We start from the raw sequence: 21,716 nt of genomic DNA on the forward strand, positions 1-21,716 counted from the left end.
GAGGGACCTTGGAGGTCTTCTAGTCCAACCCCCTGCTTAGGCAGGAAACCCTACACCACTTCAGACAAATGGTTATCCAACATCTTCTTAAAAACTTCCAATGTTGGAGCATTCACAACTTCTGGAGGCAAGATATTCCACTGATTAATTGTTCTAACTGCCAGGAAATTTCTCCTTAGTTCTAAGTTGCTTCTCCCTTTGATTAGTTTCCACCCATTGCTTCTTGTCCTGCCTTCTGGTGCTTTGGAGAATAGCTTGACTCCCTCTTCTTTGGGGCAGCCCCTGGTTAAACCTCTAGGGTGATGTTGGGCTCAGCTTCTTCGCAGCTCAATGTGGCCAACATCTCTTTGCAGTCAATTAACTCTCAAAAACAGTGCTCCATTGCCCTGGAGTCAATGAGATGTCCCTGCATTTATCACTAAGGGGTAGGTGGCAAGCTTAACAGCCTTGCTTGACCTTGAAAAGCTAAGCAGGATCAGAACAGGTCAGCGCTTGAATGGGAGATGACAAGCAAAATCCTAGAAGCACCTTACGTAGGGCTGGTAGACGGCCCACCAAGCCAATAATCTGAAATAAGGCCGTGTGGGGAATATCCTGACGCTGTTAGGTTTATTTTTCCGAGCAGGATCGTATCAAGCAGGCTAGGAGCTACATCAAATTACTGTAGCCCATCAAATTACTGTCACCGAGCGGCCTGAAATAAGATAACAAACGAAAAATCAGCATGGAAACCCGTTGGCAAGATCCAGATAAGGCTCACGGGACTGAGCGCTAACCTGATTCCCACAAAGTCATTTGGCTGGCTAGACAAGCTGTAACACAACCTTGACACACGCGAAGAATAATGATTGTGTTTGTCTCTCTCTCTCTCTCCCTCTCTTTCTCTCCCACCCCCCCAAACAATTCTAAAATAAGTCATTTGTCCTCTGGCTTATTAGTCAAAAGGGGAGTGATGCACAAGGCCACGTATATCTCAATAAACTCAGCCCCGGGCCACAAGTCGCACCTGCAACAGTCTGAGCCACAAGGACTGGCCTGGTTGTCCAAAACGTTCCCCTCCACCCGCAGCTTCACACAAGGTTGGATCTTGACAAGGCGACGTGGGACCAACTCGGTCTTGTCAAATGATCCGTAACTGCAAAAAAAAAAAAAGAGGAAAGATTCTCTCTTGCTTTTCCAGCTTTTCCACAGTGTAGTTCAGATGTATACATGTGCATGGCGAGAAAAACGAATCTCGCGAGTTTACCAGACAGATGGATGGCCTAGGGAACAAAGCCGTTTACTGAATCTGGTAGTCCTGCGACATACATTAAAATGGACAATTGAGACGCTGCAGTTGCTCATAACTAGCAGAAATCGGATTACAAGCCAGCCGGCTATATGGATCTTTTCTTTTCTTTTTTAAATTTGATTTATATGCCGCCCTTCTCTGGAGACTCAGGGCGGCTTACAATGCGTTAAGCAATAGCCTTCATCCTTTTGTATATTTATACAAAGTCAGCTTATTGCTGCCACAAACTGGGTCCTCAATTTACCTACCTTAAAAAGGATGGAAGGCTGAGTCAACCTTGAGCCTAGCGAGATTTGATCTTACTTTAATTGCAGACAGCTGGTGTTAAATTACAGTTTTTCTGTCTGTTGAGCTAAACTAGGCTCAGGATCTTGCTTGGTGCATCCACACCATGGTTTCAGCTCCCCCCCTCCTTTGCCCCCTCCCCAGCCCTAATGCCGCCTTTGTTCCCCACACTCAAATTCTTGAACCAAACACCTGGAGTGCTCCACCTGGTCCCATCCTCAGGTTGGAAATAAGAGAAAACTCACCTGGGAATGTTGCTGACGGCCCTTTAAAAAGGTAAAGGTTCCCCTCGCACATATGTGCTAGTCGTTCCTGATTCTAGGGGGCGGTGCTCGTCTCCGTTTCAAAGCCGATGAGCCAGCGCTGTCCAAAGACGTCTGCCTAATATTGAATGTTAGTTCAATTAGTTCAAAAATTAGTTCAATATTCAATGGTTGAATATTATTCCCCCAGCAAAGAGAAGCGGGGTGGTTAAATGGATTCTCTTACCCAAAGAAGAGGATGTATCTATATATGTATGAAACGTTGACTTTGTTTTGAAAAAAAGCACTTTTTTAAAAAAAATTTTTTTAATTTGATTTATATGCCGCCCTTCTCCGGAGACTCAGGGCGGCTTACAATGTGTTAAGCAATAGCCTTCATCCTTTTGTATATTTATGCAAAGTCAGCTTATTGCCCCCACAATCTGGGTCCTCATTTCATCTACCTTAGAAAGGATGGAAGGCTGAGTCAACCTTGAGCCTGGTGAGATTCGAACCCTGCAGTAATTGCAGGCAGCTGGTCTTAATAACAGGGTGCTTTAGACCACTGTACTACCAAGGCTTTTGAGACAACCACGACCTGGATGACTGAGAATCTCCACAGACACGGAGCAAAGCGATCGGTCCCAGCGGCCTCCGCCATTGGCCCTGTAAACAGCTCCTGTGAATCACGTCAAGAGCTAAAATTCCCCCCTTCGGCTTTTTTTTCAAGAGGTCACTTTATTGCTTCATTCTCCCCTCGGCGCTCTTTTCATTTTATAATATCGCAAATCGCTAGCATCATTATTATTATTATTATGAAAATGCCTGTTGCGTGTTTGAAAATAGAGAGTGCTTTCTCTTTGAACTCTTGCTGTACCCCACACAGGTAGAAGCCCTTCGTGTGCCGAAAGCTGATATTAAGGGGCAGGGAAGGGGGCTTTTTTCCCAAGTGAAGACAGTACAGTAGTGGCCAAAATTGTGGAAACCTTTTGGGGAAATTGTATTTTGGAGGTTTGATGGCTAATAACACCGCCTTCTCTAGGAGTTTCAAGATAATCCTATTCCACTGCTGGAATGGCCTGGGAATAGCCCAGACCTTCACCCAATGGAAAATCCATGGAACCGACGAAAGAAACTGGTTAGTCAGAAGCAACCCAGCAATAAAACCCAGTTAATAGAAGCCATCATTCATTCTTGGTTTCACATTAGAACAGCTGCAGAACTCAAAGACTTGGTTCACTCCATGGGAAGACGTTGTAAGGCCGTCATTCATGCTAAAGGTTACCCAACGAAGTATTAACTGACATGGTGATCATTTTTGTATATCTCGGTTTTTTCTACGGTGATCATTTTTGTATATCTTGGTTTTTCTACATGTTCCCCTTTTCTTCTTTATGCTGTAATTGCTATTCTAATAGCAAATCCTTCTGAAAAGTTATTGCATTACATTCTTGATTAAAGTATCTTTCCATTGATATATAATTTTAGGGTACTACTCCAGAAGAAAGTGGTGGTATTAGCTAGTTTTAGAAAATACACTTTTCCACAAAAGTTTTCCACAATTTTAGCCACTACTGTACAACCTTAAGTCCTGGGAAACTTTGCTTGAGATCAAATGTTTTTCAAACCCCCCAGTAATTTTGAGCTGAAGAATTATGGGAGTTGAAGTCTACCCAACTCCCAGCAAACCCCAAGTTCGCTGCGTTTGAGTCCAGTCTGGGTGACTAACTCCGTTAGTCTGTTAGAATCTGTTAGACGCACAGCAGTCCAAGAAAATTTTGCTTTGAAAAGCAAATGTGCAAAACCTAACATAAAACCTGTTAGGAAGTCTCTGATGTTTTTAGCGCAACATGGAGAGATGGAAACTTTGGCACCGGATCAGCCTTTCTAGGGAGAATACGGATCCCACTGCCAACGTCTCCCTATTTTAGTCACCGTCTAGGAAATTCTCTTTTTTTGGAAACACACAGCTCTTACAGGAAGGAGGAGCAGCGTTTCCCTTCCCTGATCTTGACTTTGGATAAGGGTCCAACTGGGCTCAGAGTTCAGATTTCTAAACAATGGGTGTCACAGGCACCGGAGGCTGGCAGGGCAACCTCTGGCAAGTCCATTCAGGGGAGCTATCTCCCCTGACCCTCTTGGGTCAGTGGTTAGAAGGCAATACTGCAGGCTGACTCTGCCCACTGCCAGGAGTTCGATCCTGACCTGCTCAAGTTGACTCAGCCTTCCATCCTTCCGAGGTGTGTAAAATGAGGACCCAGATTGTTGGGGGCAAGAGGCTGACACTGTACACTTCTTAGAGAGGACTGTAAAGCATTGTGAAGCGGTAGATAAGTTTAAGTGCTATTGCTATTTCCTTCCCTCCTCCCTTCCTTCCTTCCTTCCTTCCTTCCTTCCTTCCTTCCTTCCTTCCTTCCTTCCTTCCTTCCTTCCTTTTCTCTTATTCCCTTTCTCCTTCTCCTTCCCGGTGCCGCAGTGGTTAGAAGCCAGTATTGCAGGCAGACTCTGCCCACTGCCAGGAAGTTCGATCCTGACCTGCTCAAGGTTGACTCAGCCTTCCATTCTTCCGAGGTGGGTAAAATGAGGACCCAGATTGTTGGGGACAAGAGGCTGACTCTGTAAACCGCTTAGAGAGGGCTGTAAAAGCACGGTGAAGCAGTATATAAGTCTAAGTGCTATTGCTTGGGAAGGAAGGGAGGGAGGGAGGGAGGAAGCAGTGTTGGTGCAGTGGTTAGAATGCAGCATTGCAGGCAAACTCTGCCCACAGCCAGGAAGTTCAATCCTGACCAGCTCAAGGTTGACTCGTCCTTCCATCCTTCTGAGGTCAGTAAAATGAGGATCCAGATTGTTGGGGGCAAGAGGCTGACTCTGTAAACTGTCCAGAAAGTGCTATAAAGGAATATGGGGCAGTATATAAGTTTAAGTGCTATTGCTGTTACGGATAGTCCTTGGCATACATAAAGTGATTTATGACCGTTTCTTATGTTTACGACCGTTGAGCATCTCCATGGTCAGGTGATCAGAATTCAGATCCTTGGCAACTGACTCATATTTATGACGGTCGCAGTGACCCGGGCTCACGTGATCCCCTTTTGCAACCTCCTGACAAGCAAAATCGATGGAGAAGCCAGGTTCACTTAACAACCACAGCTGCATAACAACTTAACAACTGCCGCTTAACAACCATAGCAAGAAAGTAAAATGGGGCCAAACTCGCTTAACAACTGTCTCAGCAATTGAAATTTTGGGCTCAATTGTGGTCTACCTGTATACCATCTGTAGACCATCTTAGGCAGGAAACCTTACATCAGGAGTCAGCAACCTTAAAAACACTCAAAGAAAAACAAAGGTCCTAACCGGAAGCCCCCCGTTCAATTTTAGAGCCGACCGGAAGTCGGTTCCCCCACCATAGAGTCTCCTCCTAGCACGGCGTCCTTTTTCCTCTTACCTGTCCTAACCGAAAGCCCTATCAATTGTGGAGCCGATCAGCAACAGGGAGCCGCAGCAGAGGGATGAAAGAGCCACATGCGGCTCCAGAGCCGCAGGTTGCTGACCCCTGCCCTACACCAACTAGAATGATCTTTTTATGCAAATGGCTTGAAACTTTTTCAAATGGAAAGCGAACGGTTGAGGCTCTAATTTTTTTCCTGCATTCTGCAGCACCCAAAAAATTCGGAGTTCGCCCCTTCTTCCCCCCCCCCTTTCATTTCTCTTCTTTAACGTTCATAATTTCTATTTGCATTTTATCTTATCATAAACTCTTTTAAAAAAAAAAAAATTAAAGAGAAATAAGGAAGCTCAGTCCATCCATTCTAATTCTGTTTATAATTCAGAACCGCCGTTCCTGAGCATTAGTGTTAACAGCTGCAAAGGAATGCGCAATCACCCTTTTTTTTCCAATTTAACGAATGAAGCAATAATTACTTTGGCGACGATAGAAATCCAGGCGGTTTCAATTGCTGCATTAAGCATGGGACACGTGGGTCTCTCCGGGCTGGGCACAGTTTTGGGTGCTTCTGGGCTCCAGTTTCCTAGACCTGATTCAGATGCCCCTTTTTTCGGGGCTGGGATCTCGGGCACCAACAGCGGGACTTGTTTTTCCGGGTTTGTTCATTTCTTTCATTTGATTTTTTTTTCCCTTTTGTTTTTAATGTATTTATTTGGATGCCGTACATTCCCAAAGGCTCTGTGCATTCCTTTGCTTAGCATGCCACGCAAGCCACCCGCGTGGCACTGTCAGGGTTTGTGCCACCTGCTCTGAGCACAATTCCTTTGAACAGAGAGGAGCGTGCTAAACACCGGTTTTCCCTGACGAGAGAATGCAAATTGTGTATCAAGGAAGGAAATACAGGGCATTCTGTGCATTGTGCCAGTCGAGTGCATTTTATTTGATCGCCCATTGTCCTAGTTTGCATCACTCGATGTGTGTAATTGGGGTAGGCAGGAATGAGTCAGGAACCGCGTTAGACACTTCAGCTCTACCCAACTTGTATAAACCAGAAGAGGAGAATCAAAACCATGTGGAGTCTTAGTATCGCTTTATAAGTGTTGTGACCCAGGCCCAAGTAGTTAGAATTAAATGCAAACAGTTCGAAAACAAACAGACTTTATTAGAACAGCTGAGAATTAACTCATTCTCAGCATAGTCCAAACTAAATTAAAACAAATTCTTCATAACACAAATTCTTCAGTCTAATCACCAACCTTGGTATAATTAGGCAAACTGCCAAAGGCTTCTCTTGGCAAAAGATCAAAAGCAGAAGACGCCAACCAGAGATAAGTGCAGCAAGACTGTCAATGTTGTTTTCCGACAAAGTCGTTCTTTGTGTTCAGAATCCCTCCGAAGCTTCCATAAAAACGTGGAAATCACCCAGAGAAAGAAAAGATGGATAGTTTAATCTCCTTTCCTTTGGAGAACGCTCTTGATGATGCAGCTGGGATCCTCTGCTCACTTCTGCTTCAACTGAATAGATAACAGAGTAACAGAGTTGGAAGGGATCTTGTAGGTCATCTAATCCGACCCCTCCCACCCGCCCAAGCAGGAGACCCTACACCATTTCCGACAGATGGCAGTCCAGTCTCTTCTTGAAAGCTTCCAGGGGTGAAGCTCCCACGACTTCTGATTTCCTGAACCATGAGCAGCCTCTTGTTCACACGATCAGATTTGTGACCCTGCTGTTATTAGTGTACGTACCTAGGTGTGTGAGGATGACATGCATGCGCGCGCGTGCATAAAAATATTGGAAGGACAATCTCAACAAGGGAAAGCACCTTAAGCAAAGAGATGGTTCCGCAGTGTATTGGAGGAGGCAGTGATTCGTGGAAATCTACCAAGAAAAGGCCCAGCCAAGCCAACTCGGAATCCGTAAAAGCAATTGGGAACTGTAGTACTTAAAGGCAATTGCACAAAAGGCAGAGTAGTGGATGATAGGCTTCTCACCCAGTGGTGGGTTGCTCCCGGTTCGGTCTGGTTCTATAGAACTGGTAGTAAAACCGGCAGGAGGCTCCGCCCACCTGCCACGATGTCATCATGGGCGATCTGCGCATGGACAGAAGCTTCTGTGCATGTGCAGAAGCGTGCGCACTCTCGCTGTGAACTGGTAGTAAAGGTAAGTGGAACCCACCCCTGTTCCCATCCAGTGGAGGTATTCAGCCGGTTCGGACCAGTTTGGGCCCCGCCCACCCACCTACCCTGGCACTATGCTATCCTATTTAGTCATGTTTTCTAAGCCGTGCACATGCGTGTAAGCCGCGCCCGTGAGCAAAGCACGTGCGCAGAAGGCGTGCACGCACATTTTTGGTGTGCGGCGAACCGGTGTTAAAATTCCGTGAACGCCACTTCTGTTCCCACCTCGAATCTTTTGGAACTCGAGACGAGCCTGGCCAGCCGGACTTTGGGATGAGATGGGGAGGCAGGAATGGGCGTGTGTGGGTGGAACGGAATTACAGGTTTTAGCTAAGAAAATAAACATTAAAAGCGTTTTGTAACCCTGCATCTGTTTCTACATGTCCCGAGTCTCTGGAGAAATAAGAACAAGTAGGGCTAGTTATAATTATGGTAGAAAAACAGCCTTCTTCGTCGCCCCCAGGGTGGCCAAACTGTTCTTCTCTTTTCTAATTGAAATCAAAGCTTTCCCCCAATGCTGTTTTCCGAGAAACGTTTAGAAGCTGAAGGCTCGAAAACCTCCGTGAAAAGAGAGCAGAGCAAATTTTCAGCTGTTCCACCAAATCTTTTATTATTCTTTTTTTACTACGGGTAGTCCTCGACTTGCGACCAAAATTGAGCCCAATATTTCCGTCTCGCTAAGCGAGACAATTGTTGAATGCCTTTTGCCCCATTCTGAGACCTTCCTTGCCACCGTTGTTAAGTGAATCCCTGCGGTGTTAAGGCAATCACGTGGTTGTTAAGTGACTCTGGCTTCCCCGTTGACTCTGCTGACCGGAAGGTTGCGAAAATCGGGTCACGTGACCCCAGAACCCGTCATAAATATGAGTCAGTTGCCAATCGTCTGAATTTTGATCATTTTTTTCGGGGAGTCACTAAACGAATAGTTGTAAACCAAGGATTACCTGTATGCCCGACAAACAAACAGGACAAGCGATGGTTTAAAAAATTACATTTTCTGCCCCTTTCCCTAAATAAATAACTACATTTCCTTATTACTTGATTATATTAGAATAAAATGCTCTTGTCGCCCTCAGCTCTGTATTGATTTTATCCTCCGTTTATTAGGATTTTATTTTATGGTCACTCCTTGCTGTTTTAATATGTCTCGACGCCTGTTCATGCCTTCATCCTTTTATTGTTTTATACCTCGCGACGTCTGGCAAATTGCTCAAGGGCGTATTTTTATGAAGGGCACACTACAAATATAGTTTAAATAAAGGAAAACAAGGCCTGGGCGAGAGGGCAGCTGTGGTCTTGGCTTGTTTGAACGTACTCTGCAGGCACCTCGGGTTTTGCATCTTACAGAATTGCTTTTTATTTGTGTGTGTGTGAGAGAGGGAGGGAGAGGGGAGGGAGGGAGGGAGAGAGAAGGAATGGGAGGGAGGGAGAGAGAGAAGGAATGGGAGGGAGGGAGAGAGAGAAGGAGTGGGAGGAAGGGAGAGGAAGGGAGAAAGGGAGTGGAAGGGAGAGGGAGAGAGGAGTGGGAGGGAAGGGGGAGTGGGAGGGAGAGAGAAGGAGTGGGAGGGTGAAAGGGAGAGAAGGAGTGGGAGGGAGAGTGGGAGGGAGAGAGAGAAGGAGGGAGAGGAAGGGAGAAAGGGAGTGGGAGGGAAGGGGGAGAGGGAGGGAGAGAGAAGGAGTGGGAGGGAGAAAGGGAGAGAGAAGGAGTGGGAAGGAGGGAGAGGGGGAAGGGAGAGAGCAAGAGAGGGAAGGGAGAGAGAAAAGGAGTGGGAGAGAAAAAGGGAGAGGGAGGGAGAGAGAAAGAAGGAGTGGGAGGGAGGGAGAGGGGGGAAAGGGAGAATGAGAGAGGGAAGGGAGAGAGAGAGAGAAGGAGTGGGAGAGAGAAGGAGTGGGAGGGAGAGAGAAAGAAGGAGTGGGAGGGAGGGAAAGGGGGAAAAGGGAGAAAGAGAGGGAAGGGAGAGAGAGAGAGAGAAGGAGTGGGAGAGAGAAGGAGTGGGAGGGAGGGAGGAACAGTGCGAGAGTGCAAGCGGAGTACTGAGGAGAGGGAGGGAGAGAGCGAGAGAGTAGTAGGCAAAGAGAGAGGGAGAGAGAAGGAGTGGGAGGAAGGGAGAGAGAGGGAGAGAGTAGGTAGAGAGTGGGAGATGAAGGAGTGGTAGGGAGGGTAAGGGGGAGAGAGAGAGGAGTAGTGGGGAGAGAGAAGGAGTGGAAGGGAGAAGGGGAGAGAGAGAGAGAGAGGTATGAAATCTCAGTGTAGGTCTCCATCCACACGTCTGCTGCAGGCAGCTTGCCTTTAGGAGCAATTGTCACACTGTGCCAGATTTCAGGATTGCACACACGTACCAACAGTTCAGTATTTACACAATTCCTAAGAGATGGCTTCCGCAGGAGGAACGTGGGAAGCCGTTTCTTCAGCAACACAGAATATTTACAGGTACTCCTCGACTTACGACCAGTTGCTTAGCAACGCTTTGAAATTACAACAACCCCCCAAAGGGCATTTAACGATCCGAATTCGAAGTTACAACCCCCTCCTCCCCCTGTGGGTCCCATGCTCACATGTTGGGCCCTTAGCAACCAGATTCCCCTTTTCCTGCTGTTTGCAGCATCCCAGGGTCCCTTGACCGAAATTCCCGACTGTTTTTGTGCTGATTTCTGACATTCACTTCCGCTTTCTGACAAAAACGCCTGTTGGGTAAAATGGATTCCCTTAATGACGACATTCACTTTACGGCCACTTGGAAAACATGCTGTCAAGTCAAGTCCGGTCACATGGTACCTGTTTAACAACTGCAACTATTTATGCCCATAATTCTGGGCTTAAGTACAGTCATAAGTCGAGGACTACCCATCCAGAGGAACAAACAGCCTCATGGCTTCCTCAAGTTACTTATCTCAGCGTTGTTGTGACCCAGGCCCACGTAGTTAATATTAAATGCAAAACAGTTCCAAAAAACAAACAGATTTTATTAAAATAGCTGAGAATTAACTCATTCTCAGTTTATCCGAAGAGCTGTTGATGGTCTGTTTTAAGCCTTATGGGAGGGACCAATCATCTCTTGGCCCTACTCCCGAGTCGTCCTCTTTGCTGTAGCTGCTCTTGCCTTCTGGCAGCTCTTCTCATACGTGCACTAGGAACAGGCTCCTCCTGTTCCTCGGCCTCTCTACTGTCAGCCTCTGGAGGCTCCGGAGTCGGCGCATCCCTCCCTGATGGCCCTGGCCCCATCTCTGCCTCCGACGCAGAGCCCTCATCCGGGCCTTCCACAGCCTCCAGGACTGGCCCATGTTCCTCCCCAGCCTCCTCACTGTCTGACTCCGCTGCCAGCTCTGCAGGCTGCTGGCGGACCACAACAAGCGTTAAGATCTGCATCTGTTCTCTTCTTCCAAGCTCTTAGTTAAAACATGGGGTGTGAGAAGAAGTGAGAAGAACCTTCTAATCATTTCTAAAGGACAAAGGCAAGCATAATTTGCCAGACTATTGGGACCTGTTTATGGTTTTTTAATCATCCTAAGGGACTTTCTGAGGTCCTGCTTCCAAATTCCTAAGACAGAAGGGCCTGTGATTTAAAAATTAACCTCTTCTTAAGATCCTCTTTGAAGAAAAAAAAAGGAGTCCCTGCGGATTTTATTCCACTAGTCATTGCTGACTCTAAAACGAGTGTCAAACTCAATTTCATTGACGGCCACATCAGGGTTGTGTTTAACTTTGGGGGGCCAGGATAGACGTGGCCATCTCGACGTCACTCGTGTTGTGGGGTGCCTGTGGTGGCCCAAGCACTCTGTCAGTGAAAACAGTGTTTTGAGCTCCATTTTTGGCTGCAATGGCTTTCTGCAACCCTCTGCCAGCAAAAACGGAGCCCGCTGCCCTCCCGAGCTCCATTTTTGCTGGCAGAGGCACCGTGGGCTGGTCCTTTGCTGTTTTGAGGGCGCCCCCGCAGGCCAGATCTAAGCACCCCGCAGACCGGATCTGGCCCCCATGCCTTGAGTTTGACACCCCTGCTCTAGAGGACACTACTCATCTCCATTTCAAGACCATTTGAGCTAGCGCTGTCGGAAGACATTTCTGCGGTCAAGTGGTCAGCCTGACATCACAGAGTGCTGTTATCTCCCCAGTGGTACCTGTTTATCTACTCGCCTTTGCATGCTTTCGAACTACTAGGTGGGCCCGAGCTGAGGCGAGGACGGGAGCTCACCCTGTCACGTGGTGCTCGGGTCTCGAACCTGGGCTGCTGGTTTTTCAGCCAACAAGCCCAGCGTCTTTAACCACTCAACTACGTTCCAGATTGCCAAGCTCTCTCGCTAGTAGCATCCTCCATCATCAAAAAAGGCATTTTGCAGTCTGCCTCCCCAAAGCGTCCGTAGGTGATTTAACTAATGTTCAGTTCCTTAAGGTAGGATGCAGGCAAAGCAGTAACAGTGAGAGGGATCTTGGAGTCTTAGTGGACAACCAGTTAAATGTGAGTCAGCAGTGTGTGGCGGCAGCCAAAAAAGCCAATGCAATCCTAAATTACATTAACAGAGGGATACAATCAAGATCAAGGGAGGTACTAATACCACTCTATAAAGCCTTAGTAAGACCACACCTAGAGTATTGCATCCAGTTTTGGTCACTACAGTATAAAAAAAGATGTGGAGACTCTAGAAAGAGTGCAGAGAAGAGCAACCAAGAGGATTAGGGGACTGGAGGCTAAAACATACGATGAACGGTTGCAGGAACTGGGTATGTCTAGTTTAATGAAGAGAAGGACCAGGGGAGACATGAGAGCATCTTCCAATATTTGAGGGGCTGCCACAGAGAGGAGGAAGGGGTTCAGTCTATTTTCCAAAGCACCCGAAGGCCAGACAAGGAATAATGGATGGAAACTGAACAAGGAGAGATTCAACGTGGAAATAAGGAGAAACATCCTGACAGTGAGAACAATCAACCCATGGAACAGAAGTTGCCTTTAGAAGTTGTGGGAGCTTCATCCCTGGAAGCTTTCAAAAAGAGCCTGGACTGCCACCTGTCAAAAATGGTGTAGGGTCTCCTGTTTGGGTGTGGGGGGGTTCGACTAGATGACTTACAAGCTCCCTTCCAACTCTGTTAATCTGTATCAGTGTCAAGACCTGCTTCCACGAGACTGCTGGGACCAAGAATGGGAACCAGGCTCACCACAACAGGCTTGTAATGAGTGACCTCGTGTTGTTAATGGAGACAGTGCAGTTCTCTGGAGCTCAGTCTGGAAACAGGATGCATCTGTGGCACTTGCAAAATAGAAGAGGTGAGTGTAAGCCTGAGAGCTTGACGACAGAGATTCAACTGTGGGCGTTTATTTAGCTCGAGAGGGCAGAGGGGTGTCTACCATTAACCCCCCACCTGCTTTGTGAGGTCGGTTGAGATGGATTAGATGGGAAACTCCCACCGACCTCTTCTCCCTTCTATTCACCTAGACATGTGATGCACCTCACTGTCTTTGTAGCTACCAAAAGGATCCATCCAGAGGTGGGATTCAGCCGGTTCGTACCGATTCGAGTGTGATAGGATGTAATGCTGTTCTATTTAGCCACGTTTTTGAGCAAATCACATGCGCGGAAGCATGTGCATGGCGAACAGTTGGTAATAATATTGGAAACCCACCGCTGGATCCATCTTCAGGAAGGTGGCATTAGGATCGGCCCAAGACCTGAGCACCTGAGACATAACATGGAACGTGGAAGGGACCTCAGAGGTCTTCTAGTCCGATCCCCTACTCAAGCAGGAGATCTTGGTGGCGCAGTGGCTAGAGTGCAGTACTGCAGGCCACTTCTGCTGGCTGCCTGCAGTTCGACAGTTTGAATCTCACCAGGCTCAAGGTTGACTCAGCCTTCCATCCTTTTTGAGGTGGATAAAAGGAGGACCCAGATTGTTGGGGGACAATAGGCTGACTCTGTAAACTGCTTAGAGAGGGCTGTAAAGCATTATGAAGCGGTATATAAGTCTAAGTGCTATTGGTATCTTGGACCATCCCGGTCAAATGGTGGTTGGGAAACTGTTCCCTTTGATTAATTATTCTCACTGCATATGCAATTATATAAAAGTTAAAAGTTGAGGTTTGATAATTAATGTTTTATTCTTCTGTACCAAAGAGAGTTGGAAGTCAATGCCTTTTTATTTGTTTTTCTCCTTGCTTTTCCCCCACTCGTCTCTTTCCCTTTTCCCTTCCCTAATTTCCCCACCAGTTCCTTTTGTCTTTTCTTTGTGCGCTATATTATAAACCAATAAAATTGTTTAAACCCAATTGATGGTTCTCACTGTCTTCTCGGTTGGATCTTCCTCTTTTGCTATTTGTATATTGATCTCTTCGTTTGTTGACATTTATTGGCTGTCCGTCTTACCTGGCTAGCAAAGAGGATGTTGGAATTCAATTTTTTTTATTATCGGTTCTGTGGGCGTGGCTTGGTGGGCGTGGTGTGGCTTGGTGGGCGTGGCTTGGTAGGCATGGCAGGGAAGGATACTGCAAAATCCCCATTCCGTCCGCACTCCTGGGGGAAGGATACTGCAAAATCCCCATTCCCACCCCACTCCTGGGGGAAGGATATTGCAAAATCCCCATTCCCACCCTACTCCTGGGGGAAGGATATTGCAAAATCCCCATTCCCACCTCACTCTTGGGGGAAGAATATTGCAAAATCTCCATTCCCATCCCACTCTTCGATCAGCCGGAGGTGGTATTTGCCAGTTCTCTGAACTGCTCAAACTTTCCGGTACCGATTCGCCAGAACCTGTCAGAATAGCTCCCCTGGATGATGGCCCCTTCCTCTTGCTAGCAAAACCAAAGGCATTGGGGCAGGTGAGGTAGGGAAACCATTGGAATTTGCCCTCTCCATGGTCAACTGAGCCCCGGGCAGTGAAAGGAGTACCAAGGCAAGTTAGAAGAGCGCTGATGAACGTTTCCCCTGTCCTTCCTCCCCAGACAACTGCGCAGAAACCTCAGCCTCTACTTCATTATGAAGCTGCTTGGAAAGATGAAGACGGACCCAAACTTCTGGCAAGAAGAAATCCAGGTTAGTTTGGGAAACCAAGGGAAGAGAAGGAAAGGGTCAGGGGTGGGGTTTCACTGGCTCTCTTTATTTTATTACTCATATTTCTATGCCGCCCACTCTCCGAGGACTCTGGGGGGCTTACACCAAAGACAGTATACTAAATAGCGTATTGCCCCCTAACAATCTGGGTCCTCATTTTACCCACCTCAGAAGGACGGAAGGCTGAGTCAACCTTGAGCCGGTGAGATTTGATCCGCTGATCTGCTGAACTAGCAGTCAGCTGAAGTAGCTGCAGTACTGCACCCTAACCACTGCGCCACCTCGGCTCTTTCCAACGGGAGCAGTGCTGGTATTCAGCTGATTCTATCCAGTTCAGGCAAACCGGTATCGGCCCCTGTGGGAGGCTCTGCCCACCCACCCAGACATAATCACGTCCCATTTATCCACATTTTTGATGCTCTGCACATGCACGGAAGGCCCTGCGCATGCACGGAGGTGCACGCTCACATTTGCAAACCAGTAGCGAAGGTAAGTGAATACCACCCCTGAACGGGAGGTATCTTGGAATCACTTTTTGGGGGGATCACTCCCAAGAGAAAAGTCAGAGGGTTGTTGAGTCCTGTTGATGGAGCTTTTCCTGTTAATTTGTGAAAAGCACTCGTTGTGAAAGAGGCATTTCCCTGGTAAGGGGGACAGTGTAGAACAGCGTCTGTCAATCTCAGCAGATTTCAGATCAGCCACCCATGCATGCATGCATGCATGGCTGGCTGGGGAATTCTGGGAGTTGAAGTCCACAGATCTTAAAGCGGCTAATATGAACACGGCCGTAGAATTGGATCATGGAATGGCATGTTGTGGAAGTTGAAGTCCACCAATCTTAGCGTCGCTACAGAATCGGGTTTGCCGAACGGCACAATTCTGGGAATTCAAGTCCACAGATCTTAAAGCAGCTAAGATAAACACAGCGGTAGAATTGGATTGCTGAATGCCACGTACGGGGACATCATAGAGAGCTTCTGAATCACAGCCCAGTAAATTGGGCCTCCATAAACTAAAATACATTCACCAAGTTGAACCTGCTTGCTCCCAAGGCTAAAATATCTCCTTACGCGTTGTGGATTCTTCAGCGGATTCTACGAAACCCAACCGTTTTTGGCCAGGTCGCTTTCCTGAAGGCCTTTTCGCCCTTGCTGATCCTCACATTAACCAACCAAGGAGCTGAACTGAAGACGATGCACAAATCCAACGGATTCCTTGGGTTCAGCTCGTTGCCGTAAAACCTGCCGTACCCGTCTCTACAGACAGCTCTCTCCTCCCATCCCTGTCTTTAAGGCACATCTGTCACAGATGTGTGCTTCCACCCTGCAAAACAACCAGAGGGGCAGACAAGTCTTCCTTTTATATATATATATATATATATATATCTTTAACATCCATAAGTGCTTAGTGAACAGTGTATTATCTGGGTCAATATATTTTGCATACAATACTGATAAGTGACATTACCATTTTAACATACATAATCATACTTTTTCAACTTCTAACACTTGTGTATACTTAGTAAATGTAATATGTTCTATTACATTTCAGTATACATAATATTATTTTCCCAATTTCTACTTTTACTTCTTTTTTTCCCCAACGCTCATTAGAATAATCACCATTAAGAAGAGCCTGGTGGCGCAGCAGACTAAAGCACTGTTATTAACATCAAGCTGTCTGCAATTACTGTAAGTTCAAATCTCACCAGGCTCAAGGTTGACTCAGCCTTCCATCCTTTCTAAGGTAGGTAAAATGAGGACCCAGATTGTGGGGGCAATAAGCTGACTTTGTATAAATATACAAAAAGTATAAAGGCTATTGCTTAACGCATTGTAAGCCGCCCTGAGTCTCCGGAGAAGGGCGGCATATAAATCAAATTAAAAAAAAAACATGTTAAAAAGTGTTCTATCCGTCATCTCTTGCCCTTTTTAGAATTTTAACTTTTTGGTGAATCTGTCCTGCTTCTCCCTCTGGTATCTTGTAACTCCTTTTGTCGCTTTTATTTAATCTAAATAAAGAGTCTTCCAAGATGCTGAAGGGAAGGAGGGAGGAGAGCAGAAGATAGGAAGGGTTGTCCCAGCCATGTTGCTCTACCCACTGGCTCCTGTCTACAAAGGAGGCCTTTGAAGAGCCACTTGCAGAGACATCCTGCATCCTGCCCGCTTTCCAAGAATATGCATTGAGGACATTTGGTAATTGTTTCCTCCTCATCTGGGTCCTATCATTTCCCAGGGGTTTAAAAAAAAGAGTGGGGGGGAGAGGAGGAGACCCACAGAATGACTTTTCAAGAAGACCGCGCGCCACATGTGACCGACGAAAACTTTTGAGATACTTCCTGGCTTTGATTTCCCCACTTTGATCCTGACGCCTGAATATTTCTCTGGTTTTTTTTCTGTGGTTGGGGCTCATGAAGGGTGGTGAGATCTCCCCCCCCTTCCTTCCACCCCCACCCCAGGAAAGCCACATAAGAGAGAGACCAGGGTCTCTTCAACGGACTTTCTCGAAGACCTCTTTAAAAAGCTTCGTTCTCGCCTCCTCCTCAGGATATTAGCGCTTCTTACTCATTCACGCAGGCCGCCAGCCATCGGGCGCGAAGGCACGGCGTTCAATTTATAACCCCAGATCAGACAGAGCAGAAGAATGCCTCCTTTGTAGGTGATTTAAAAAAAATAATAAAAGAAAATCACAGGACTCCTTTGTTTCACAGTCATAATTGAGCATTAACTAAATGGAAAGGGCTTTGAGTTTCTCAGCCAATTTTCATTCTTCACACTTGGCATTTATATATTGTTTTTAGGGCGTTGAAAGTTCTCAACAAGCCTCACCTCGGTTATCTTTGCTCGAGTCTGCGAAATTAATTAGAAAGGGAGCATCGCTCCCCTTGCAGAGGAAGGATGGGGTGGGGGGTTGCTGACGGAGAGGGCAAATTGCTTTTCTGCTGAGGGCCACAGTTGTGGGTTCCGCACAGGGGTGAAATTCAAAAATTTTCCCTACTGGTTCTGCGGGCGTGGCTTGATGGACGTGGCAGGGGAAGGATATTGCAAAATCTCCATTCCCACCCTACTCTGGGGCCAGCCAGAGGTGGTATTTGCTGGTTCTCCGAACTACTCAAAATTTCCGCTACCAGTTCTCCAGAACCTGTTAGAATCTGCTGGATTTCACCCCGCGTCATTGTCCAAAGTGGATGGAGATAAAATCGGAGGTGAGAGCAGAAATAGAAGGAGTTGCACGTTTTATTTTGGCTGCCCTTTTCTCTCTTATTTCCATTTATCTGTCTTTTTGGTTTTTTTTTCCTGAGCTGAGTTGGACCAGAGGTAGTAAAGGGGTCCATAGTGGCTCACCCCCTGATGCAAACTGATCTTCTGCCACAGAAGGTTGCAGGAGGCCATCACTGCTGGAAATGGTGCTTGGGAGCCCGTTTTCACTGGCAGAGCGCTTGGGCCACCACAGGAGCCCCTGTCATGAGTGATGTCGAGCTGGCCACACCCATTCTGGCCACACACACACACACACACACACACACACACACACACACACACGCAACCCTGATGTGGCCCTCAATGAAATCGAGTTTGACACCCCCGCCCCATAGGAAGAAGGGACCAAGGGGGAGGTCCCCCTGCTCCTTGGGAGGGGGCTGCTGGGTATTCGTAGAGGTTTGGGAGAGTGAAGTTCGGAGAACCCGCAAATCTCAGTCCTGGCTGGCCCCGCCCACCCCGCCCTGCCCCTCCCAGGAGTCCCCACACGGCCCATTTTGAATGCAGGTAAGTGCAGGGCACGCGTGGACGCTCAGGGAGGGTTAAAAACAGGCCTACTGGAAGTTTGGGAAGGCCCGAAACAGGCACGTTTCTGTCCACCAGACGGCCTCTGGAGCCTGGGGAAGCTGTTTTCACCCTCCCGGAGGCTTGAGGAAGGCCCTTGGAGGCAAGGGAGGGCAGAAACGCCCCGTCCCCGTCATGGCCACGCCCACCCAGCAACCGGGCAGAGAATCCCTTGCTAAAAGTTTTGAAGCCCACCCCTGGATTCCAGGATCTGCTGTACGCAGAGAGAAGTTCAGGAAGGGTTGAGTTCTCCATCAGCCCCGCTTTGCAGCAACCAAGGAACGAGTCCCCAAAACCCCCACGAAGCTCTTGCTCAATTCAAAACGAGCTTCTTTCCACCACCAAGGAAAGGAAAAAAAAAAAAAACCTGTTAATCGCAGACATAGGCCTCCCTTTCTCCTCCAGCAGTTGAGTCCTCTGGTTTTTTTTGTTTTTTTTGTTTTTTTTTTTATGAAATTGCCAACTCGGCTTCCTCTGCAGGCCGTCACCGCATCGACTTCTCCAGCTTCTGCACTTTTTAAGGCGGTGCAGGTGGGCGGTTTATGTTTGTCTATACACAGACAGATTCCGTGATTCATTCTGGCACTAGCTATTGTTGAAATCTTCTCCGCCACTTCTTTGGAGGGAAGACGAATAAGTTAAACCAGCAGGCACAACGGAGAAACGGTGGGAACAAACGGGAAGGCACTGGAGATCTGACAGATTCTCCCCACCCTCTTCCCCCCACGCCCACTCCCACCCCAGCGCTCTGTGGCAATGAAATTTCTGCTGATTTGTTCACATTCAAATCCTTCCACGGGGGTTACGCAGAGTGCGAAAGCTGTTTTGGAAGCGGGAAAGAGACGTCGAAGGCAGGAGGAAGAAGAAGAATGTTTTAACAGGGCAAGTCCACACACGGGTTCAAGGCTGCCAGCTCAAGCCTGTTCACCCTTGAGCAAGACGCACCACGTCAAGGCTGGCCAGGAAGGAAGCCATCTAGGTTTCCCCTGCGATCGTGACCTCGCTGGAACGAAAACTTCAGGGCTGCCGAGCAAAAGATAGCAAGTGGCAAGCTAGCTCAGGATCCAAAAGGATCCAACAAAATGAAATTTTAATGTGGAGAAAAGCAAGGTTTTACACTTAGGCAGGAAAAAAACAAAAGCAGGGGTGAGCTTCAAGGGGTTCTCTGCCTGGTTGCTGGGTGGGTGTGGCCATAGTGGGCGTGGCCTAGTTGGCTTCCTGTACCACGGTGGGGTGGGGGGCGTTTTTGTCCTCCCCGGGTTCTGGAGGCTTTTCTTCAGCCGTTTTTGTCCTCCCCGGGTTCCGGAGGCTTTCCTTGAGCCTCCGGGAGGGTGAAAATGGCCTCCCCAGGCTCCGGAGGCCCTCTGGAGGCCGGAAATGGGCCCTTTTCCAGCCTTCCCGAACTTCCGGTAGGCCCGTTTTCACCCTCCCCAAGCCTCTACGCGCACCCTGCACTTACCTGCATCCAAAATGGGCTGCGTGGGGACACCTGGGAGGGGCGGGGCAGGGTGGGCAGGACCAGCCAGGAGTGGAATTTGGGGGTTCTCTGAACCGCACAGAATGTTAGCTACAATCTTAGCCGCGAACCCTCAGCAGCCCACCTCTGGGTACAAGTATATATTAGGCGAAACCTGGCTCAAAAACAGTAACTGTGAGAGGGACCTTGGAGTCCTGGTGGCTGATCACTTAAACACGAGACAGCCGTGTGCGACAGCAGCCAAAAAAGCTAATACAATCCTGGATTGTAGAAACAGAAGCATAAAATCAAAATCACATGAAGGATTAGTGCCGCTTTATAAATCCTTAGTTAAGACCACAGCTGGAAAACCGCATCCAGTTTTGGTCACGTTACAAAGAAGATGTTGAGACTTTGGGAAAAAGTGCAAAGAAGAGCAACTAAGATGATTAAAGGCCTGAAGGCTAAAACACATGAAGAACAGTTGCAGGATTTGGGTTTGGCTAGTCTAGAGAAAAGAAGGAATATGGGGCACATGATGGCAGCGTTCCAGTATTTGAAGGGCTGCCCCAAAGAAGAGGGGATGGGGTCAACCTATATCCAAAAGCGCCAGAAGGCAGGACAAGAAGCAACGGATGGAAACTAATCAAGGAAAGAAGCAATCTGGAATCAGGGAGAAGCTTCCTAACGTTGAGGACAATTAACCAGTGGAACAGCTTGCCACCAGAAATCGTGGATGCTCCATCACTGGATGTTTTTAAGAAGAGGCTGGACACTTGTCTGAAATGGTATAGGATCTCCTGCTTGAGCAGTGGGCTGGACTAGAAGACCTCCAAGGTCCCTTCCAGCTCTATTCTGAATTGAAAGTTGAGAGTTTTCCTTTATTGGTCAAATAAGAGGAGAAGACAAGGCAGCCCAGCCCCAGGAGATTTTTTTGGAGGAGGAAGGAGGAGGAGGAGGAAGAAGAGAAGAAAGAAGAGGAGGAGGAGGAGAAGGAAGAAGAAGAGGAGGAGAAGAAAGAAGAGGAGGAGAAGAAGAGAGCCTTGATAGTACAGTGGTTTAGTGCACCCTGTTATTAACACAGCTGCCTGCAATTTCTGCTGGTTCGAATCTCTCCAAGGCTCAAGGTTGACTCAGCCTTCCATCCTTTCTAAGGGAGGTGAAATGAGGACCCAGTTTGTGGGGGCAAAAAGCTGACTTTGTATAAATATACAAAAGTATGAAGGCTATTGCTTAACGCCTTGTAAGCCGCCCTGAGTCTCCGGAGAAGGGCGGCATATAAATCAAAATTAAAATTAAATTAAAAAAAAAAGGAAGAAGAGAAGAAGAGGAGGAGAAGGAAGAAGAAGAGGAGGAGGAGGAGGAAGAAGAGGAGAAGAAGGAAGAAGAAGAAGAGGAGAAGGAGAAGAGAACAGACAGAAGGAGAGGAAAGAGGGAGATAATTGGATAAATGGATGGGCAGAAGGAAGGGGAGGGAGGAAGGAATGAAAAGAAAGGAAGGAAGAAGTGAACAGGCAGAAGGAAAAGAAGGAGGGAGAAAAAGGAAAGATTGGATGGATGGATGGGCAGAAGGAAGGAAGGGGAGGGAGGGAGGGAGGGAGGGAGGAAGGAAGACAGTGTTACAGATGGTATCTGATCCTAGCAGTACCATAATTTAAACTAGCTTTGGAATTGTCATCCCAATTTTGTAAAGTTGGCAGAAAGTTGTCAAATGAAAGGCGGCCATCATAGGGAAGGGAAGCCCACCGCTCGGTCAGGTTGACTGTCCAGAGGTTCATGAATTGCGATCAAATTCTTCAAACAACCGAACGTAGGGATATATTTCCTATATACAAGGTTTGGTTTGGTTTTTTCCCCCCAGAGCTGGCGGTGGTGGGCTCTGCTACCCCCAGCATCAGAGAAATCCCTACTTTAAAACGTCCCGACTGCCCTGCTACTGACTTGGTGGTGCAAA

At 47.6% G+C, this 21,716-nt stretch overlaps 1 protein-coding gene across 10 annotated transcripts in view; it reads left to right on the forward strand.

The window, feature by feature from the left end:
• The window catches only part of FAM178B (family with sequence similarity 178 member B), a 245,345-nt gene that overhangs the window by 156,799 nt on the left and 66,830 nt on the right, over positions 1-21,716 (forward strand). For all 10 annotated transcript variants that reach the window (XM_087875813.1, XM_087875808.1, XM_087875815.1 and 7 more), the window contains one exon: positions 14,374-14,464. In XM_087875813.1, coding sequence (XP_087731939.1) covers positions 14,374-14,464 — 91 coding nt within the window. The remainder of the gene's footprint in view (positions 1-14,373; positions 14,465-21,716) is intronic.

This window comes from Pantherophis guttatus, chromosome 9 (genome assembly GCF_059756535.1).
Source record: "Pantherophis guttatus breed Tessera chromosome 9, ASM5975653v1, whole genome shotgun sequence".
NCBI lineage: Eukaryota > Metazoa > Chordata > Lepidosauria > Squamata > Colubridae > Pantherophis > Pantherophis guttatus.